The sequence below is a fragment of the Pan paniscus genome, chromosome 4 (assembly GCF_029289425.2).
Source record: "Pan paniscus chromosome 4, NHGRI_mPanPan1-v2.0_pri, whole genome shotgun sequence".
NCBI lineage: Eukaryota > Metazoa > Chordata > Mammalia > Primates > Hominidae > Pan > Pan paniscus.
In genome coordinates this window covers 118631249-118652541 of record NC_073253.2, presented here as the reverse complement: position 1 = coordinate 118652541, position 21293 = coordinate 118631249, and the positions used below count along the sequence as shown (strand labels likewise).

General features: G+C 33.8%; 1 protein-coding gene across 2 annotated transcripts in view; it reads left to right on the top strand.

Annotated features, from left to right (window-relative positions):
• The window catches only part of CEP120 (centrosomal protein 120), a 79025-nt gene extending 58191 nt beyond the window's left edge, over positions 1-20834 (top strand). For both annotated transcript variants that reach the window (XM_055112587.2, XM_055112588.2), the window contains exons 19-21: positions 1189-1287; positions 15632-15777; positions 18975-20834. In XM_055112587.2, coding sequence (XP_054968562.1) covers positions 1189-1287; positions 15632-15777; positions 18975-19209 — 480 coding nt within the window. In that variant the 3' untranslated portion in view covers positions 19210-20834. The remainder of the gene's footprint in view (positions 1-1188; positions 1288-15631; positions 15778-18974) is intronic.
• Positions 20835-21293: the final 459 nt, after the last annotated feature.

The window sequence follows — 21293 nt, the reverse complement described above, 5'->3', positions numbered from 1 at the left end:
TTTTTTTCTTTTCTTCTGAGGTATGGCCTCTTGTTAAATTACCAAGTAGTAGGTATACATCTTTGGGGCATAAGTAGAAGAGATCATCTTCAATAATCTCAGCAGTATTATTCAACTTAAGATGCTTGAGTCTAGTTGTGAAATGTCAACACATTTAAATCCAAGCACTAGGGATTTGTAAAGCAGAAAAGACCTTGACTCCATGTAGTCATATATTACTACAGAAGATGTTCTACACTTTTGTGAAGGGAATTTGACCATCTGTTTTTCCTTTCATTTTATTTTCATATATTTATGGGAAAAACTAGACTTGATATAAAAATTAGACCGGTTCAGAGTAACAGTGTATTACTGTAATTCAAGCAGATTATTACATTATCACTTAATAGTAAAACTGTCTGTTGGCTACATGAATTTGTTTGGTACTTGGTTTGAAACACTGAGTACATTCCAAAACATAGCCAAGTTGGCTTCAGTTCATGTACAACAGATTGCCTGCTGCAAGTATAAATAATCATATTTTTTAATTGAATCACTTTAGTGTTTTTCTTTATATATTTGAGGAAAAATAGAAAATAGAATGTGTGTTATTAAGGAACATTATTTTTCTTACTCTTGGCTTTATGTTAACATTCTTAAAATATTTTTGACTTTGTACTCTTTCTTAGTAAACTGCTTTCTGATAAAACATTTCAGTGTTTTCAGAGTTTCATGATTTTGCCAAAATATAGTTATAAAAGCATCTCTACTGGCTGTCTTCATAAGACAAAATTCCATATGAAGATAGGCCTCCAAAAAGAAAATTTGGCTTCTAAGATTTAGAGTTACAGCTAAATTGGAATGTTAACAGTTAGAACTGCTTTTTGTAAAAAATGAATGTATTTCTCACTCTATGATCTTTATATAATATATATGTTTAAATACATTTATAGTAACTGTCTGGAGGTTAAGACTAATTCAGTTCTTTTTAGGATAGACTGTTAGGCAATAAAAATAAGACTATATTTTAAACAAGAAAATGTTCATGTGCCATAATATTTATAGTAAATTATATAACAGTTTTAGATGATGTCGTATGTTACACTGTATAAACTCTTTTCTTAAGCCAGACTCTTTGTATATATTATCTTTCAGTGGTTGTACACAGTGGTATAGTGTTTCACTTGATATGATTTTAATCACTGTTAGGTTGAACTTGAAAGAAAGTTGGAATCTGCAACTAAGTCTAAACTGCATTACAAGCAGCAGTGGGGACGAGCTTTGAAAGAACTTGCCAGACTTAAACAGGTATGTAGTTTATAGCTTATTCTTTTTATATCTTTTTCCCTTGTTTCTTCGCAAATTCGTATGTTTGGCAATATCTGTTATGCTCTGATGTCTGCATTTGAATATTTTTATTTTTTGAGATTAGAGGCTTTTATAAAAATATGTTATAAAGGCAAGATCCTTCGTTTTTATAGTTAGAAACTGAAACAATTATGTCTTTTAAAAAAAATTGCCAGCTATCCCTTTCCTCAGAAGAAACTGGGAATAATTTATTTTACTTTCACTTATAAAACAACCACTCTTTTCTTTCTTAGGATTAAACTTCCCACTGGAAGTGCTTTTTAGGACGAAATTTAAGGATAACTTGAACATTTTCTCAAGTTTAAGAATATATTTTAAATGTTATTCTTAAGACACAGTAATTCAGTCAAGAAAGGGAATTATTGGGAATTTTTGCATGATTTTTAAAGTGTTTAAAAACTTTGATAGAAGTTTTCTGAATTATTATATTTTTTTCTTTTCCTGCTACCAATCAACAAATGCTGTTAGCTTCAGAAGAAATTAATCTTAATTTTGGACACATTTGATCTTAATCATTTGAAGAAATTATGAATAAGATTTTTATTTTGAATCTAACCCTAACTGACCTAAATCTTTTAAAGATTAATAATGGTTAGTTTATTCTAAGTTCACTTTTCTTTAATGTGTCAGTTTTATTCTGAATGAAATTTCACACATAGGGTCTTTCAGGTTTGTATTTTTCTTAATATGTCTCCATAACTGTCAAATACTATTAAACATCGTTATGGTATTATACTAAATGCTTACCACTTTCATGGAGTACTACCAGTCTACATGAGAATTAAAAACTAGGGTAGGTAGTTTACCCTAACATAAATGATAGAGGAGTTGGGATTGTAAGCATTACAAATGAAGACAGGTAGATATATATGTAAATATAAAATAATGTACCATGTGACTATATTATATAAATGTTGACAGGACTAAGGATAGACATTATGGGTAGTACTAAGAGCCTCCTGTATTGAAAGCAGTGTCTTACATGTACAATAAGTATAAAATAATATTATACCAGGTGTAAATATATGCAAGACATAGGCCTTTCCATCACAGAGCTTGCAATTTAGTAATAAGGAAGAAACAACTATAAATATAAAATTTACTGCCTAATAGTAAGAGCCTTGACACAGGCCATATAGAGTACTCAGGAGGAGAAAGTATGTCTATTTAATAGGAGTTGGAAAGGTGTCATAGGAGAGGAGGTATTTGTGATAGACCTCTGGAGATAGATACTTAAGATTTTAATAGAGGAATTGGTTGTGATTTAGGAAAGTAGTGGGGGAAATGTAAATATAATGAACAGAATGATCATAGCAAAGAGGCATGAAGTGGGAAAGCATAGGCTGTTCTTATAAAACAGAGGAGGGCCCGTTTTCTAAGTCATTTCTGGTAATAAGGGCTGGAACTTAAGTAGTAGCAGTAGGAATGCAACAAGAAGATTCTTGTCAAAGATGATGCCAAGGGCTCAAGCTTCAGTGTCTGGTCCAGTTTTGGAAATACAGTTACTAAAAAGCTGTTTGGAGGGTGGGAAGGAGATAGGATTTGCAAATTTGGATGTTTTAATTTTTACAGAATGAAATTCGGCTACCAGTTAGAAATATGGATCTGTTGTTGGGAGAATGATTGGGCTTAAAAATAGACATAAAGGAGTCCTTTGCAGAGGTAGTGTTTAAAGTTGTGCCAGCTAGAACTTGGAATTCTTATGTTTAGGAAAGAGAAAAGAAAGCTAATGAAGGAAATAACAACTAGAGAAAATGTGAAGATCATTATGATGATACTGTTAGAGCAATTAGCATGTCTGGAAGGCTTACTTTGTGCTAGGTGTAACACTGAGCCCTTCAGAATTTATCATTTAATCCTGACAAAGATCCCTACATAGCAGGTAATATTCCCATTTTATTAGGTAGGTGCAAAAGTGAAAGCGGCAAAAACCGCAGTTACTTTTGCACCAACCTAACAGATGAAGAAACTGAGACTTAAAGAAGTTAAGTTGCATGTGATCACATAGGTACTAAGTGATAGACCCAGCATTGAAAGCTTTTGATGAATCCAGCCTCAGGCTCTTTCCCTTTTATGATATGGTCTTAGTCCATTGAAGTCAAGGAATGAAATAACTTCTAGGAGAAGAAAATTAGCCACTCTGATGAGAGTACTGAGGTAGGGGTCATCGTGAGTTGGTATATCCTAAGAAGGAAAATGCCATCATTGACAAGAGAGACCAGGTCTGGTAATGAGAATTAAAGTGATTTTGAGAGAGAAGCAGCTAATATATGGTTATGATGCCAAGATATTTAAGTGCATGTAGTATAAAAGAGAGGAGTCCCTGTGGAATTGGGGCCAAGGAAATATGAAGAGAATGGCTGCTAAAGGTAACAAGATATAAACTCCATCAGAAGCAGCATAAATAGTAGTTAAGAACATGGCCCTGGAGTCAAGAGAGCTAGGTTGAATTTTGGTTCTACCTCTCTGACTTTGGGAATTTCTCTGATTAGTTTCTTCATTTGAACAATGAGAAATTTTCTTCCACAGGTTATTCTGAGAATTAAATGAGTGGTTTTAAAGTGTTTAATACAGTGTTTGATACATAGTATGTGCTTAGTAAATGGTAAGTAACTTGCTAAAAAGAGATGAGCCATAAAGCTGTTCTGTGGTGGTGGTGCGTTCAGTCAGTGGGGACCTAATTGGACAGTAGCTTTCGATGTTGATGAACAGAACAAATACTAGAGGGCTTTGTGACTGACAGAATTCTTAATGACTGACAGAATTCTTAAGTGTGCATAATTGGGGGATATTGTTATGCAGTGATAGACGTTCTGTAGAAAACTGTACAGAAGCAAAAAGTATGTAAGGGCTAAATGTACAGATGTGCAAGAGTGTCAGTAGGTAAACTTCCCAAGTTTGAGTATAAAGGAATGTGAGTACATTGAGATGAAGAAACATCTGTAGTTAGTTCATTCTTTCATTCATTCAGCAAGTGCTTATTGAGAGCCTGCTATGCACCTTGCACAATGGGATGCTATGGATATAGCAGTTGTTCACCTAGGAGGACTGATACTTAGAATATAGCAGGGTAGTAAGAAATGTAAATGAAGTCAGCAAGTATTAGAAAAACAAAGGGACCACTGGGGGCTATCACCACATTTGTCACTCAAAGCTAAGGGAGAAATATCTCAAAGAGAAAATGATTCACATAACACTACTGGATAGGAAATCATTTCAAGTTTTTAAATGGAGAGTAGATGGGGAAGAAGTGGAAAATAGTGCTTCCATTGAAGAAGCTGAGCAGTGAACAGTCATTACCCATTACCCAAATCAGCTGAAAAGGGGAACAATGTTAGCTATTGGTTAGGGCATTTTCTATGGAGAACTGAATAATCATTAATTATTGAAACAATGTCATTATAATTGACATGTTTTTTAGTGAGAAGTATGTATGCAAGAACTTTTTACTTTGTCATGTTCATATGTGTATATTATAGATTACATTCTTTCAGTTTTTCACCATTTGAGGTAGTTTCAAAAAAATAATATAAGTAAACAGTGTTCTGAATAGAATCCCCCAAATTCCTGACTTTTGGTTAGTTTTACACTGGGGTATTGAAGTAGTCTCCTCTAAAAGAAGATTCAGTGTGAAAGGCTCCACTGCAAGAATCCCTCCTTCCTAACACACGCATCCTCATACACTTTTGTTATCTGCTGGATCTTTTTTCCATTTAATCCATTTTCTATTTAACCTTCTTCTTGTGTATTTCCTACCCTCTTGCCCAAAAAGCATTGCAAAGTAATTTTAGCTATTTTATTCAAATAAGGAGAGTATCACAAACATTCAGATACCTTTTGTAAAGAAAAGGAAAAAAAAAGTTTTAAATTACTGGTTCAATTCTGAAACTTATACTCCATGAAAGAAAAGTTCTTTGAGTGCAGAGATGCTCATTGCAAACCAATTTTAATCCTTATCCCACAAACTTTCTGCTTTAGAGGCAACACTGTAAACACATTTTGAGGTCACTAGGAATCATTGATGTTCTGCAGACTACACTGAGATGCAACACTTTAAGAAGAAAAGTAATAGACCTTGGGATTATCATAGTGAATTGTGCTCTGCCCCTGACTGTTTTAGTAAGATTAAAATTAATAACTTCATCAAATAGGCACATTTCATGTGTGTGAAAATTACTCAATTTCTTTTCCTTAAACTTTTTATTAAAAACACATTTATTGTGCTTGAATGTAATTTTGGAATCGTCTATCTGGTTTTGTTCAGAAGATTGTTTGTGCAACTTCTTGTTTAAATTGGATTAGTACCATGTTAATTTTACATTGCCTCTGGTGAATAGCCACGGGGCTGTAATCTCTGCCAGTAATTTGTCACATCAAAACCCTCTGGAGGGCCATACAAAACATTTGTGTAGTACGGATTAGATGGTGAAAGCCATATCTTAGATTGTTAATAAATGTTAATGACAAAACCCAGCTGGTAAAGCTTGGAAATAAGACCTAATGCTTGGTGCCCATTGCCAGAAGAATGTTTAAACAGAGATTTCCATTACTCAAAGGTGACCTAGGATAGTCTATTTGTGAATTAAAAATATAACCTAATTATTTTATAACCTTCTAATTATTTAGAAAAAAATCTTTTCTTTTGATTCACAACCGTACCAGTGGTAAGCTTTTTTGTTCTTTGGTAACTGGGAAGGCAACAGCTGTAAAATATAAATAAGCATAACATAAAATGAGTCCTGATTTAGAAAACGAGGAAGTGATACCCTTAAGTTTGATATCATGGGACAAAGTTAAAAGTTCTACTTGTTAGACTTGTAAGAGGTAATTTAGTTTGCTTTTTTTCTTCTTCAAGATATACTATAGAAATATTTTAAAACCAAAACAAATACTTGAATTGCATTGGTCTACAAATACTCAAGTGAAGTTGTCTGCTTTCCTACTTGTGCTCTAAACAACATATTTGCATATTTACTTAAAAACGTTTCTTGACATCTTAGAATATCATTAAGCAGAATAAAACCTACTTTTTAAAAAATAAATGAAGCATTGTTATGAAGTATGAGTTTGTTGTAGACAATTTAACATTTTTATGTCAGATATATTCAGAGTAGGTATGTTTGTTCCCAGGACGGGAAAGAGAACTAATGTTTTGGGACGGATTGTGGGTCCCTTACCATATTTGTGCACAGTAGATCTGTTTAAAACTGAGCTGATATATTTAGTTAAAACAACACAGACTTCATTGGCTGACATCAGCACTATCTTGTCCAGCCTCCTGCTTATCCACTCTGAGTAATTAATTTGATTAATTTATAAGTAATTTAGCCAAGGATGGGATGTAAATCTTTGTTTAAGAAAACAGTTGGAGGTCCAAGTCTTGGTTAAAAACTGTGTCTTGAAACCATCCAGGCCCTCCTACTGACTTGTCAGCTCTGGGTTATTTTCAGAAAACTTTACTTGAGTTCCTTAGTTTAGTTGTAAGTTTTTTCCCACAGACTTACATGGTATGTGTGAGTGGGAGAGTAAGTAGTGGCCACTTTTTAGCCGCTGTTTAGTCTAGTGTATGTATGTTTACATCTCCTTTCTGGATTTATAGGCAGCCAAGGCAAAATAAAGATTATACTCACTTGATTGAGGAGCCTTTAACCCAGAGCACCTGGCACTAGAGAGGACTTCTTTCACTAACCTCTAACTTGTGTGTGTGATTATTATTAATGCCCTATACTTGATTAAAAATTCAAAGCATTTAAAGGATTTCCTTATGTTTTAGAAAATGTTAAATTTTATCAAAAACTTAATTTTATAGAGTAATCTAAAGCTAATAATCAACTTTTATTACTTATTTCCTGCTTGCAGTCATATTTACTCATTGTAAAAATTTTTTAAAAAGCCAATTTGCAGCACCATATAACATAGACACTACAGATCACCAGCAATCTTATCCTCTCCTCAGCCAAAGAAGACAGTTTGGTGTATTTTTGTCCAGATATGTTTTTCTTTTTAAATAACTTTAAAATGAAATATACATTTCAAAGAAGGTTCTTCTACTCTTTCCACCTGCCTCCTGGTTTAAGAAACAGAGCATTATGATGAATGCTTTGGAAGCCCTCTGTGTCCCTTTCTCAACTGTGTCTTCTCTTTCCAGAGGTAACCACTATCCTGAATTTGATATTTATTATTCCTTTGCTTTTCATCATAATTTTGTAACATAAGATATATTAAAAGTCTTTTTGCAAACAACATTGCTTAGTTTTGTATGTTTTGAACCTTTATATACATAGAGTCATTCTCTATAAATATTGCACAGTTTTATCCAGGATAAGAGAACACTGAATGTGTTAGTACCTGTAAGAGTTTCAGTAGTATTTATAGCTAAAAAGAGGATTTCTGGTACTAGGGGACATTCATTTCTTCAGCTTCACTAAATATTACATAATTATCTTTAAAGTGGTTATACTAATTTATAATTCCCAGTAGTAGCATATAATTGTTCTTGTCCTTCACATTTTTGCCAACAATTGGCTATTGTCAGATGTCTTAAATTTTTCAGTTTGGTTGGCCCCAAGTAGTGTCACATTGGGACTTACTTACATTTTCATTCCTCTAGTTACTAATAACTTTAAGCATCTTTTCCTATGTTTGTTTTTCAAACAAGGTCTGTCACCCAAGTTGGAGGGCAGTGGTGTATTCACAGTTCACTGCAGCCTCGACCTCCTAGGCTCAGGTCATCCACCTCAGCCTCCCAAGTATCTGGGACTACAGGTGCACGTCACCATGCCTGGCTAATTTTTGTAAAGACAGGGTTTTGCCACGCCACTTACATTTCTTCATCTGTGGAGTGCCTGTTTATGTCTTGTGCTCATTACAAATTAATCAACAAGTGTAATTCAGATTTTGGAATATCAGACAAGAAGTTTGAAATACTACCATTATTATACTCTAGAAAATAGGTGATATGATGAAGAAATGTATTAGAGAAGTGGTATATTTTGAGACTATCTTATGTGTAATTGGAGAAAGAATGGGGAGAAAGCAATATTTAAAGAGATACTGGCTAAGAATTTTCCAAAAGTAAAAAAGATATCAGTTCATAGTTCAAAAATATCTATGAACTGCAAGCAGGATAAATACAAAGTAAGCCTACCTAGATGCATCACAGCAAAATTGACAAAAAGCAAAGAAAAACCTTAAAAGCTGTTGCGGGCAGGGGTGGACAGATACATTGCCTTCAAAGGAGCAATGATAAGACTGACAGGTGACTTTTTAACAAAAATAAAGAAATTTGTAAGACAGTAAAATAGCATCACTAAAGTACTAAAGAAAACAATTGCTGAACTAAAATTTACAAATGAAAGACTTCAGACTGACAAAAATTGGCAGAATTTGTCATGGCAAATCTGAAGCAAAAGAAATACCTGGGTTCTTCAGGCAGAAGAAGAATGATCCCAAATGAAAGCTTTGAAATGCAGAAAAGTAAAGAACAATGGAAATTAAATATCAGGCTAACTGTAAATGGATATTGGTTGTAGGAAAACAACAATAACAGTATTTGTTGACTTTAAAATATACATAGAATTAAAATTTATGACAAAAATAGTGCAAAAATACAGAGAGAGAGAGTGAAATGTTTAAAGTATGTTGCATTATCTGAAGTTGTAAGGGTCCTAATTAGGTTCTGTTAAGTGAGGGATACATATTTCTAAAAAAAGAGTTAAAAATGATTTAGTAACAAGATTGAGGGTGAAAACTGAATGACAAATTATTTGATTAAAAGGAGAGAGAAGAAGGAACATAAAATAGATGGAATGAATAGAAAATCATAAGATGGAAAGATTTAAATCTATATCACCAAATGCTTTAAATATAAATGGACCAAATGCTCCCATTAAAGACAGATATTTAAAAGCTGAATTTTAAAAAGCTAACAATATGCTTTGTAAGAGGTACACCTTAAATATAAGAACATAGGATGGGCAGTATGGCCATTTTCACGATACTGATTCTTCCTACCCATGAGCATGGAATGTTCAATGCCATCGCCATCAAGCTACCAATGACTTTCTTCACAGAATTGGAAAAAACTACTTTAAAGTTCATATGGAACCAAAAAAGAGCCTGCATTGCCAAGTCAATCCTAAGCCAAAAGAACAAAGCTGGAGGCATCATGCTACCTGACTTCAAACTATACTACAAGGCTACAGTAACCAAAACAGCATGGTACTACTGGTACCAAAACAGAGATATAGACCAATGGAACAGAACAGAGCACTCAGAAATAATGCCGCATATCTACAACTATCTGATCTTTGACAAACCTGACAAAAACAGGAAATGGGGAAAGGATTCCCTATTTAATAAATGGTGCTGGGAAAACTGGCTAGCCATATGTGGAAAGCTGAAACTGGATCCCTTCCTTACACCTTATACAAAAATTAATTCAAGATGGATTAAAGACTTACATGTTAGACCTAAAACCATAAAAACCCTAGAAGAAAACCTAGGCAATACCATTCAGGACAGAGGCATGGGCAAGGACTTCATGTCTAAAACACCAAAAGCAATGGCAACAAAAGCCAAAATTGACAAATGGGATCTAATTAAAGAGCTTCTGCACAGCAAAATAAACTACCATCAGAGTGAAGAGGCAACCTACAGAATGGGAGAAAATTTTTGCAACCTACTCATCTGACAAAGGGCTAATATCCAGAATCTACAATGAACTCAAATTTACAAGAAAAAAACAACCCCATCAAAAAGTGGGCAAAGGATATGAACAGACACTTCCCAAAAGAAGACATTTATGCAGTCAAAAAACACATGAAAAAATGCTCATCATCACTGGCCATCAGAGAAATGCAAATCAAAGCCACAATGAGATACTATCTCACACCAGTTAGAATGGCGATCATTAAAAAGTCAGGAAACAACAAGTGCTGGAGAGGATATGGAGAAATAGGAACACTTTTACACTGTTGGTGGGACTGTAAACTAGTTCATCCATTGTGGAAGTCAGTGTGGTGATTCCTCAGGGATCTGGAACTAGAAATACCATTTGACCCAGCCATCCCCTTACTGGGTATATACCCAAAGGATTATAAATCATGCTGCTATAAAGACATATGCACACGTATGTTTATTGTGGCACTATTCACAATAGCAAAGACTTGGAACCAACCCAAATGTCCAACAATGATAGACTGGATTAAGAAAATATGGCACATATACACCATGGAATACTATGCAGCCATAAAAAATGATGAGTTCATGTCCTTTGTAGGGACATGGATGAAACTGGAAACCATCATTCTCAGCAAACTATTGCAAGGACAAAAAACCAAACACCGCATGTTCTCACTCATAGGTGGGAATTGAACAATGAGAACACATGGACACAGGAAGGGGAACATCACACTTTGGGGACTGTTGTGGGGTGGGGGGAGTGGGGAGGGATAGCATTAGGAGATATACCTAATGCTAAATGACAAGTTAATGGGTGCAGCACACCAACATGGCACATGTATACATATATAACAAACTTGCATGTTGTGCACATGTACCCTAGAACTTAAAGTATAATAAAAATATATTTTTTAAAAAACATAGGATGGTTGAATTCTAACAGAAGGAAAATATATACTACAATAATACTAAGTAAGAGAAAGCTGGTCTAGCGATACTTAATATTAGGCAAACCAGACTTATAGGGCGAGAGGCATTTTACTGTAGGTAAAGGGAGTTTTCATAGTTATAAAAGGGGGTTAATCCACCTGGAAGATGACAACAGTTCTACATTTGTACCTGGTAACACAGCAACAAATTAGATTAAAAAAATTAATAGAGCTAAAAAGAGAAATAGGTAAATCTATAATGATAGAAGATTTTACCATAACTCTCCTGAGAACTGATGGTGCAAACAGACCGAAAATAAGTAATAATGTAGAAGATTTGGGCAACACAACTAACCATTGGTATATTCTAGAACACTTCATCAAAAAAGTCCAGAATATACACTATTTTCTAGTGCACATGGAACATTTAGCGAAGTTGCTTATATGTTGGATTAAACTACAATTCTCAACACATTCCAGAAGATTGTAATTTAGAATATGTTCTCTGACCACAGTGATATTTAGCTAGAAATAAAAAGATAATAAGAAATGTCCCCAGATGAGTGAATATTAAGTAGTATACTTCTCGTAACCCATGGTAAACTGGAGACCACAGTAAAATTAGAAAATACTTTGAACTGAAAAATAGTGCACATAAAACACATCAAAGTGTGGGATTTAGTGAAAGCTGTGCTTAGAGGGAAATGTATAACCACAGTTGTGTTTAGAAAATAAGACAATAAATCTGCTCTCTAAATATTCCTTTCAAAAACTCAGTAGAACAAGAAGAAAGTAAAATGGGAGCAAGGAAATAAGATGAATAGAAATTAATGAAATGGGGGAAAATGTACAAGAAAAATCAATGAAGCCAAAAGTCATGTCTTTGAAAGGACCCCAACCCCGCCTTAGCAAGTATTCAAGGACAAGAATAGACAGTAACTACCCATATCAGGAATTGAAAAAAGAGACAAGACTACAGATCTCAAAGACATTTACAGAGATAAGAGGATAGTATGAACAATTTCATGTGAATTTGAAAAAAGAACTTCCAAAACTGATACACCAAGAAACAGAAAATAGAAATAGTCTTATAGCTATTAGAGAAATTGAATCTAATAAAAAACCTGCCCACAAAGAAGGCTCCAGACCCATATGTCTTCACATTTGAATTTTAGTAAACATTTTAGGAAGAAATAACACTAATCTTACACAAAGATTTTAGAAAATGGGAAGTGAAAAATGCTTCTTACTTTTTTTTTAATGAGACTAGCATAACCTTGATCCTAAAAGCTTACAAGGACAAAATTAATTGGCCAGTCTTTTAAAACATTAAAGATACAAGTTTAAGATATTAAACTTGTAAGCATCACAACGAAGTTTATTTACTAAACAAATGCAAGCTTGGTTATTTACCACATTCAAAGATTAAAGGAGAAAAAAATCATATCAATAGCTGCAGAAAAAGTCATATTCATTAACAAACTTAGACAGGAAATTTGTTAATCTAATAAAGAGTTTTTACATAAAGCCTACAAAAAACATTCTTAAAATAATGGAACTTTCTTCTGAGATCAGAAATGAGAGAAACCTTCCCTCTATTACCGTTTCTTTTTAACATTGTATTAGAGGTGTTCTAGCCAGTGTAATAGGGCAAGAAAAAGAAATACTGTATCATTTGGAAAGGAAAAAATAAAACTACCCTTATTTGCAGATAACACAGATGTATTTAGAAAGCTAAAAAGTATCTACATTGACCTATTAGGAATAAGTGAGTTTAGCAAGTTTGCTGGAAACAAAGTCAATGTGTAAAAATCAATGTTATTTGTCTACTAGAGGCAATTAGGAAGTGAAAATTGTAAAGCTCTACCATTTACAGTAGCATCTAAAATATAATCAAAGAAATATGTTAGTCTTAGCATATAGAGAACTATAAACTATTATGAAAAGACCTACATAATTAGGTAAACCATTCCATTGATTGAAAAATCAGTATTTTAAAGACACTGGTTTTGGCCAAATTGATCTGTGGATTCAATATAATCATCATAAAATCTCAGCAGGTTTTTTTTAGCCTTAGAAATGGAAATTTATATGAAAATGTAAGAGCCAAGAATAGCTAAAATCATTTTGAAGAATAGGCAAATGTAGAAGAACTATCGTATATTAAGACATTGTTACAAGAGTTACAGTAATTAAAACAGTGTAGTGTTAATGTAAGGATAAACAGATCAGTTTAGAGCATCCAGAAACAAAAACATACATATATGGACAGAGGTGATATGTGACAGGTGATAACTGCCAAGCAACAAGAGAAGAGGTGTTTTTCAATAAATGTTGCTAGGTCAGTTTGAGCTCTACATGGGGAAAAAGTGAAACTTCAAAAGGGTAACATAAAAGAATATCTTCAAGATTGAGACAGGCAAAAAAAATGTCTTAAATAGGAAAGAGCACGGTTAACCAAAAAGGAATAAACAGAAAAATCTGAACTATGTTAAAATTAAGGACTTCTCTTTATTAAAAAACATTAATGGAGTAAAAAGACAGGCCGAAGACTACTGGGAAATAGTTGTAATTTATATAATTGACGAAGGGCTTATCCAGTATTTATAAACATCAATAACAGAAGATGGACAACCAAGTAAAGTACCAAAAGCTTAAATAGGAACTTTATGAACAAAGATACCTAAATGTCATTAAAACTATTGAAACGTGTTCAACCTCACTGGTCTTTGAATAGTGCAAGATAAAATCACAATGAGATACTACTATGTAACCTGTCAAATGGCTAAAATGAAAAAAAATGACATTATGAAGTGTTGGCATTGGAATGCTCAAGTGGAAGTATGAATTGATAAGACTACTTTGCAAACTGTTTGGAAATACAGGTTGAACATCCCTAATCGGAAATGCTTCAAAATCTGAACTTTTTGAGCCCTGACAGGACACCACAAGTGGAAAAATCTACACCTGACCCTATGTGACAGTTCACACAGAATTATTTAAAACATTGTGTAAAACGTTATGTAAAATTACTTTCAGGCTGTGTATACAAGGTGTATGTGAAACATAAATGAATTTCATGTTTAGATGGTCCCATCCCCAAGATATCTCATTATGTATATGCAAATATTTCAAAATCAAAACACTTATGGCCCCACGCATTTCAGATAAAGGATACTAAAACCTCTATTTACTAATGCTGTTGTAATTCTTATATCCTCTGACCACGCAATTTGAAGCCTATGTATATATCCAGTAGTAATGCATACAAATGTGTTCCAAAAGACATGTATAAAATCTTCACATCACCATTATTTATAATTCAAAACTGGAAACTGCCCAATGTCCTTCAGCAGTGGAATGAATAAATTGTATATTCATTCAATGGAATGCTGTATAATAATGTAAATGATTAACTACAGAGAACAATGAGTCTCAAAAACAATGTTAAATGAAAGAACCCTGACACAAATACATACTGTATAGATTCTGTGTTAAGTTCAAAACTTATTTTTGTTTTTAAAATTAGGGTAGTAGTTATTGTTGGGAAAAGGTGAATGGTTAGTGACTGGGAGGAGACACAGACTTCTGGGATTCTGGCAGTCTGATCTGGATGGTGGGTATGTGAGTGGTCTACTTTGTGAAAGTATATCAAAATGTACCTTGTCATTTGGCAGTTTTCTGTTTGTTACAATTCAATAAATACTTTAAAAAAATAGTTAACAAAAACCTATTGACTCAGCTCTCCCACTTTGGGATTCTGTCCTAAACAAAAGAAAATGACGTAAGGATTCCTGAGCTAACTGTGTGATAGATGACAAGGTGTCCTATTACAGCATTGTTTGTAGTAGCAAAAGTGTCTGTTATTGAGAAAGTGGTTGAATAAGTCATGGAATATCCATTATGTGGAATGTTACTCATTTATTTTAAAAGACTTTATCTATTGACCTGAAGAATTGTTAAACTTTTTTAAAAATGCAAACTAGAATGTATTGTTTGTTTTCATTTTTGTTTAAGAATATATGTGCATAGGTTTTTGTATGAGTCTGGAGAACAGAGTGGAAAGGCATATTTACTGAAGTAGGAGTGGAATTAGTGATTTGTATAGGGACAGTTATTGAATTTTTCTAGGTACATCTTTGTATAATGTTTTTCTCAGATGCTGCTCTTACCACTAGCCTTTTGGCTGTTCATTGTATTGACAATTCATTGTATTGATAGCACCCTCTTTCTTGCCTTCAACTTCCGTTGTCCTGTGATAGTCAGCTAATATCAATCACTGATTGAAGGATTATGACTTATAGTAAAAGAGAATAGAGTGTTTACAGAAAACCTAGCTGGGTATTTCTGGTTAATATATAACTCATAAAATTAGCAGTGCAAGGGTGGGCACACACCTTGGGCCCAGATACTCCTACTTGGGCCCAGAGGCCGAAGCAGGAGGATTGCTTGAACCTAGTAGTCTGTGGCTGTAGTGTGCTTCGTTGCTCCGGTGACTAGCCAGTGCACTCCAGCCTGGGCAACACAGTGAGACTCTGTTAAAAAAAAAAGAATTGGCAGTGTGTGGCTATATCATGGGTGTTGTCAAATAGGATTATAATCACAAGTCAAAGTCATATAAAATATTTGTTCCTAATATTAAGGATATGACTTGTTTCTTTGTTTCTTTCAAGAGGGAGCAAGAAAGTCAAATGGCTCGTCTTAAAAAACAGCAGGAAGAATTGGAACAGATGAGACTACGTTACCTTGCCGCTGAGGAAAAAGATACAGTAAAAACCGAGCGACAAGAATTGTTGGATATAAGAAATGAATTGAACAGGTATAATAACTAAAAGTGTTTCTTTCAAAAACCAAAGTTTGGTTCAGGGAAGGTACAACTTGAGGTCTCCCAAGGATAAAGTAGATCATATATAAAAATATATAAAATGTAGCAGACATATACAATAGAAAATCTATGCCAGCTGGGTACTGTGGCGCATGCCTGTAATCCTAGCACTTTGAGAGGATGGTGGGAGGATCGTTTGAGCCCAGGAGTTCCAGGCTGCAGTGAGCTGTGATCATGCCACACTGCACTCCAGCCTGAGTGACAGAGTGAGACCTTGTGTCAAATCTAAAAAGAAAGAAAAAAAGTCTATGCCAAAGACTATTAAACTTTTTTTTTTTCTGTGAATACAGCTATGGCAAGTCCATTCAGCTCTTGTGTTTCCATTTATAGCATTACTACTTTAAAATTTATTTTTGTGTGATGATATCAGGATTATTGCTACTATTAAACTGAGTCTTCACTTATATAAAGTATAAGAAATTTCAAATTTAGTTATATTATTAATATCTGTAACAATAGCTCTTAATGAGCTTTTACTTTGTGCCAGGAGCTGTTTTAAATGTCTTATATTGCCCGGCCCTTTTTTTTTAAATCTTCAAAGCTACTTTGTGAGGAAGATATTTTCACCATTTTCAAGATGAAGAGATTGAAGATTAAAGACAGAGCTTAAACATTATTCAAGATCATGTAGCTAGTAAATCATGGAGCCAGAGTTCAAATCCGATTCCAGAGATTGCATTTTAACTACTGTGCTACACTGGGCTTCTCTGTAGTGCTGCGTTCATCTGAATCACAACTTCAAGTGTTTCATGTTAGAAAAGTAATCACTAGGAAGCAGCATAAAAATGAATTCTAGTCTTTTTGGAGGGTGGTTTTGGAGGAAGACTTCTTAGCTTAGTTTATCAAGGGTCTAGTATATTTTTCTTTGAGCAAAGTGCAGTTTTAGTTAACTTGGACTGGTTAAAAAAAAGTACCACAGACTGGGTAGATTAAACAGAAGTTTATTTTCTCACAGTACTAGAGGCTAGAAGTCAAAGATCACGGTGCCAGTGTGGTTGGTTTTAGAGAGCCACCTTCTCACTGTGTCCTCTCTCTGGTGTCTCTTCTTAGGAGAGCACTAATCCCATGATGAGAGTTCACCCTCATGACCTCATCTAAACCTGATTGTCTCCCAAAGGTCCATTTCCAAATACCATCACATTAAAGGTTAAGGGTTCAACATCTGAATTTGACAGGGACACAGTTCAGAGCCTACACATTACATTTAAAACAGTATCTTATTATATCTCCATGTATGAAGTGGAGAAAAATGTGGTCACTATATTAAGTGGGTTCCTAGCTGAATTAAATAACTATATTTAAAAGATAATTGAAGAAATACCAGTTGTAAAAGGTCAGCTTTAAGGACCGTGCTTAACAGGATTCAATCTGTGGTACTTTTATTCTCATTTATTCAGGAAATATTTATTTGGTATCTACCATGTTGTAGACTTGGAAGATATTACAAATTAATGAATTATAATATCCTTGCCTTCCAAAATATAGCACTTTCTTGGTTCTAGTTTAGCAAATATATATTTAGCTCCTGCTGTTTGCTAAACACTGTTTGGGTGGGTTAAAGATATCCATGTTGCCTATCAAATTTGTAGATCATATACAATTGAATCTTACTAATGTCTTAATAAATTAGGATTCTGAGAGAACTGAAACCAACAAGATTAAATATATTAGAGACAAAAGCAGAGTCCTCTGTATAAGCTATAAGAAAAATCACTTAAGTGATAGATAAGATATAAAACAGTTCATGTGAAGAAGCCTAGGAGAACTTACGTGGCCACTAATAATGGTGTGATTTGGCTACCGAAGAGTCAGTGCAGTTAGGGACATTCATAGAAGTAGTGTTCAGTATTCAGTACTGATAAATCACCTCTGGGGTGTTCTTACCACTGTGCAACACACTTTAAGGGAAATCAGCTACCTAGAGAGCTTCCAATGGCATGTGACCAGGACAGTAAGGGGCAATATATCATGCCATCCAAGAAGTGGTTAAGAGAGTGAGGGAGTTTGAGACCAGCCTGGAAAACATAATGAAATGTCATCTCTAAAAACAATATATATATACACAAAATTTAGCCGGGTGTGGTGGCATGGCCTATAGTCCCAGCTACTCGAGAGGCTGAGGTGGGCAGATCCATTGAGCCCAGGAGGTTGAGGCTGCAGTGAGTTGTGATCACACCACTGCACTCCAGCCTGGGCGACAGAGTGAGACCTTGTCTCAAACAAACAAAATATACTAAGTATTATTATTACTGCTCCAGTTTCAAGACAGTTTGATCAACAGTATTCTATTGGAAATACCCAAATCGCAGGTCAGCATCTACTCTCCTTTTCTTATCCCCAAATGAGATTATAACAAACATAACTTGAAGATATCCATACAAAACCTTAACATGCATATGCCCTTTGAACTACGCATATGTATAGAATTTCACTTTCTACAAATAGAGATACAACTCAACTCCATAATACTAGGGAATTTTTTTCTTGGTTCACTGCAGTATCCCCAAAACGTGTTTGGCACAAATAAATGTTTGTTGAATGAATTTTTAAAAATATGTTCAAAACAACAACAAAGGTTTAGGAGCAACCTAAAGATCAATAATAAAGGATGACTAAATGATGATACCCCAAATGATGGAATATTATAAAACAATTTAGAGGAACATTTAATGATATTAAAAAATCTCTATATAAATGAGAAAAGTAGTATACAGAATTGCATATGTAGTATCAAGTTTTTCAAAAAATACATATTTTAAGTACATATATGCATTTTTTAAACTTGAAAATACAGAAAAATATTACTCAAATTGGGATCACATTACAGATGATTTTTATTTTCTTCTTTACACAGCTCCAAAATATCTAGTTTTCATGTATTTTGTCACAGCTCCAAAATATCTAGTTTTCATGTATTTTGTAATTAGAAAAACAAGTATTGTTTTTAAAGTTGCCTTTTATAAATGTGCAGACTCTGACTAGCCAAGTAGAACACTGGTTTTTTTTGGTTTGTTTTCTTCCTGAAAATATTACTAAAACCTTGTCTTACCATTGAATCATTTTGTTTTTAAATAGTGACATTAAGAAAACCAACACAGTTGCTACAATGGCATTTGTTCTTGACTTCTCAGGTTAAGGCAACAAGAGCAAAAACAATACCAGGATTCCACAGAGATTGCAAGTGGAAAAAAGGATGGCCCCCATGGCAGTGTATTGGAAGAAGGTTTGGATGATTATTTGACTCGCCTGATAGAAGAAAGGGATACTTTGATGAGAACGGGTGTGTATAATCACGAGGATCGAATAATAAGTGAACTCGACCGACAGATCAGAGAGATTTTGGCAAAAAGCAATGCCAGTAATTAATAACATTTGGAAAAGCTTTACAGAGACTCTAAGTCTAAATTTTAATTTCTTTGTAAAACCCTCAAAAGTGAGGAAAATGGATGTTTTAAAATGGTATTTTCAATTTTTTATAAGCAAAATTTTGTATGTTATTGTATAGTATTTATTTGATCTTATTTACTTTATGCTACCTCTCCCACACTGGTTTTATTTGTAATTTGCATTTATATACTCATTTTAAGTGACTTTTCAGTGTTTTTCATAGTTTATAATCTGATGGCTAACTAACTTTCAAAACAGCTTTTAACTAAGTTTGTTGTAGGAGAAATGACTGCGGTAATTTCCAGTTCTATAATGTTTCATGTTGAGCCAAAAGAATATATCTTGCACTTTAAAAACACTGCGTCCTATTCCATTTGAATGTAAATTCTTAAAAGTTGAGACCAATTGTAACCAGTTTAACTCATTTTAGATGACCTTTTTTTCTTATAATATTTGCAAGTGACAAGTTTGAAAACAAAGCAAGATCAGTGCAGAGAAGCCACATGACATGTTGGGTGACAGATTGGTCATTTATTTAAATAAAGTTAATACAGATTAAATTTGTTTCAAGAGCTATTGAATTTTCAAATTTTCAGTGTATTTATAACTTTTAAGAACATGAAGTATTAGCTTAATATAGTTTTCTCTGTTGGTTTCTTCCTCAAGTTTGCATTGTTTTGTTTTGTTAAAATTAGAGATTTCTTTTTATTTTCCAGTTATAGTAATACTAGCTGTCAGCTTAAACCCTCTGTAATAGAACATGGAAACAGACACATAAAGACATTAGCTGAAAAAATAGAGTGAAAATCAACTATTTTTTACTCCCGCTAATTTCAATCAATCTTTTTCAAAAGCGCACGAGATTCACTCATTGGATTTATGCAGTGCCATGTCTATAAAAACTCTTAAGAGTTCCTTTATATCATATTCTTCAGAGCCAACATTTGTCCTCAAAGCAACACTTCCCACCTCCTTTCACAGAGTACTGAAAAAGTTTTAGCAAAGTCACAGATTAGGTTGAATTTCAAAATATATGTACTTTAAAAAGTTCTGATTTCCAAATATAATAAAGTTAAAATTAAGTATATACTTTAGGAAGTTACCAATAACTTCCATCAAAGCAGAGTAGGATATATGGTAACATTAATTTTCGGTCATTTCAAATGAGGTATATTTCTTACTAGGGAAATTAAAGTCCCTATATTTATTATATATTTTTTCCTTATTAACAGAGTATTAATCTAGTAAAAAATAACCCAGCAGTAAATAATAAAGAAATTACTGAATGAGAAGATAATGAATCTGAATCATAGCAGGAATTTGCAATATTAATTATGGTTAGCTATTTTTCTCTCATTGATTTTTGTGCCACTTGAATGGAACAGAAGCAAGCCTTATGTTTTGGAAGGTCTGCAGTAAAATGCTGTGACTGTTTACTTTCAATTGCATTGTGTGTTGCCTGTGACTGCTTTCAAACGCTAGAGGGGGCCTCTGATTTAAAGAAATAAAAAGGACTTTTCTAAAATGGATGTGTAGTTTATTTTGCCTTTTGTAAAGCTCTTTTGGCTATTGTAACTTAACAAATAAAATCATAATTGTGTGCATTTCTGAGTTCTTTAGCAGCCTGTTACTTTTGTTTCTAAACAGTGGGCAAAGTGTTCGGGTTTTCCTATTTCAAATGACTGTCTTTTTTTCTCAAGTGTTTACATACTATTTTTTGTCTTACAACTAGGGGAGTCTGAAATCTTAACACTGTTTTGTAGTCCTTTTAGCAATACCCATTCCATTTGTAAGTGGCATCGAATGTTTTTACACTGATTTTGCCTAGGAGTTAATGAGTATGACCACAGTAGATAAATCAGTGAGTGGGTACAGGCATGGGTGGGTGAATAAGTTTCCTAATAACAGGAAAATATCAAATATTTTAGGGTAAAATCAGATTTACCTTTAAAATTTCTGTGGTTTTTCATGGAGAAAGTCTAGTTTCCATGTTTAATGCGGGCATGTACTGCATAGGAGGGGTGTGTAATCTACCAGGTATATCTAATACCATGTCTGTATAA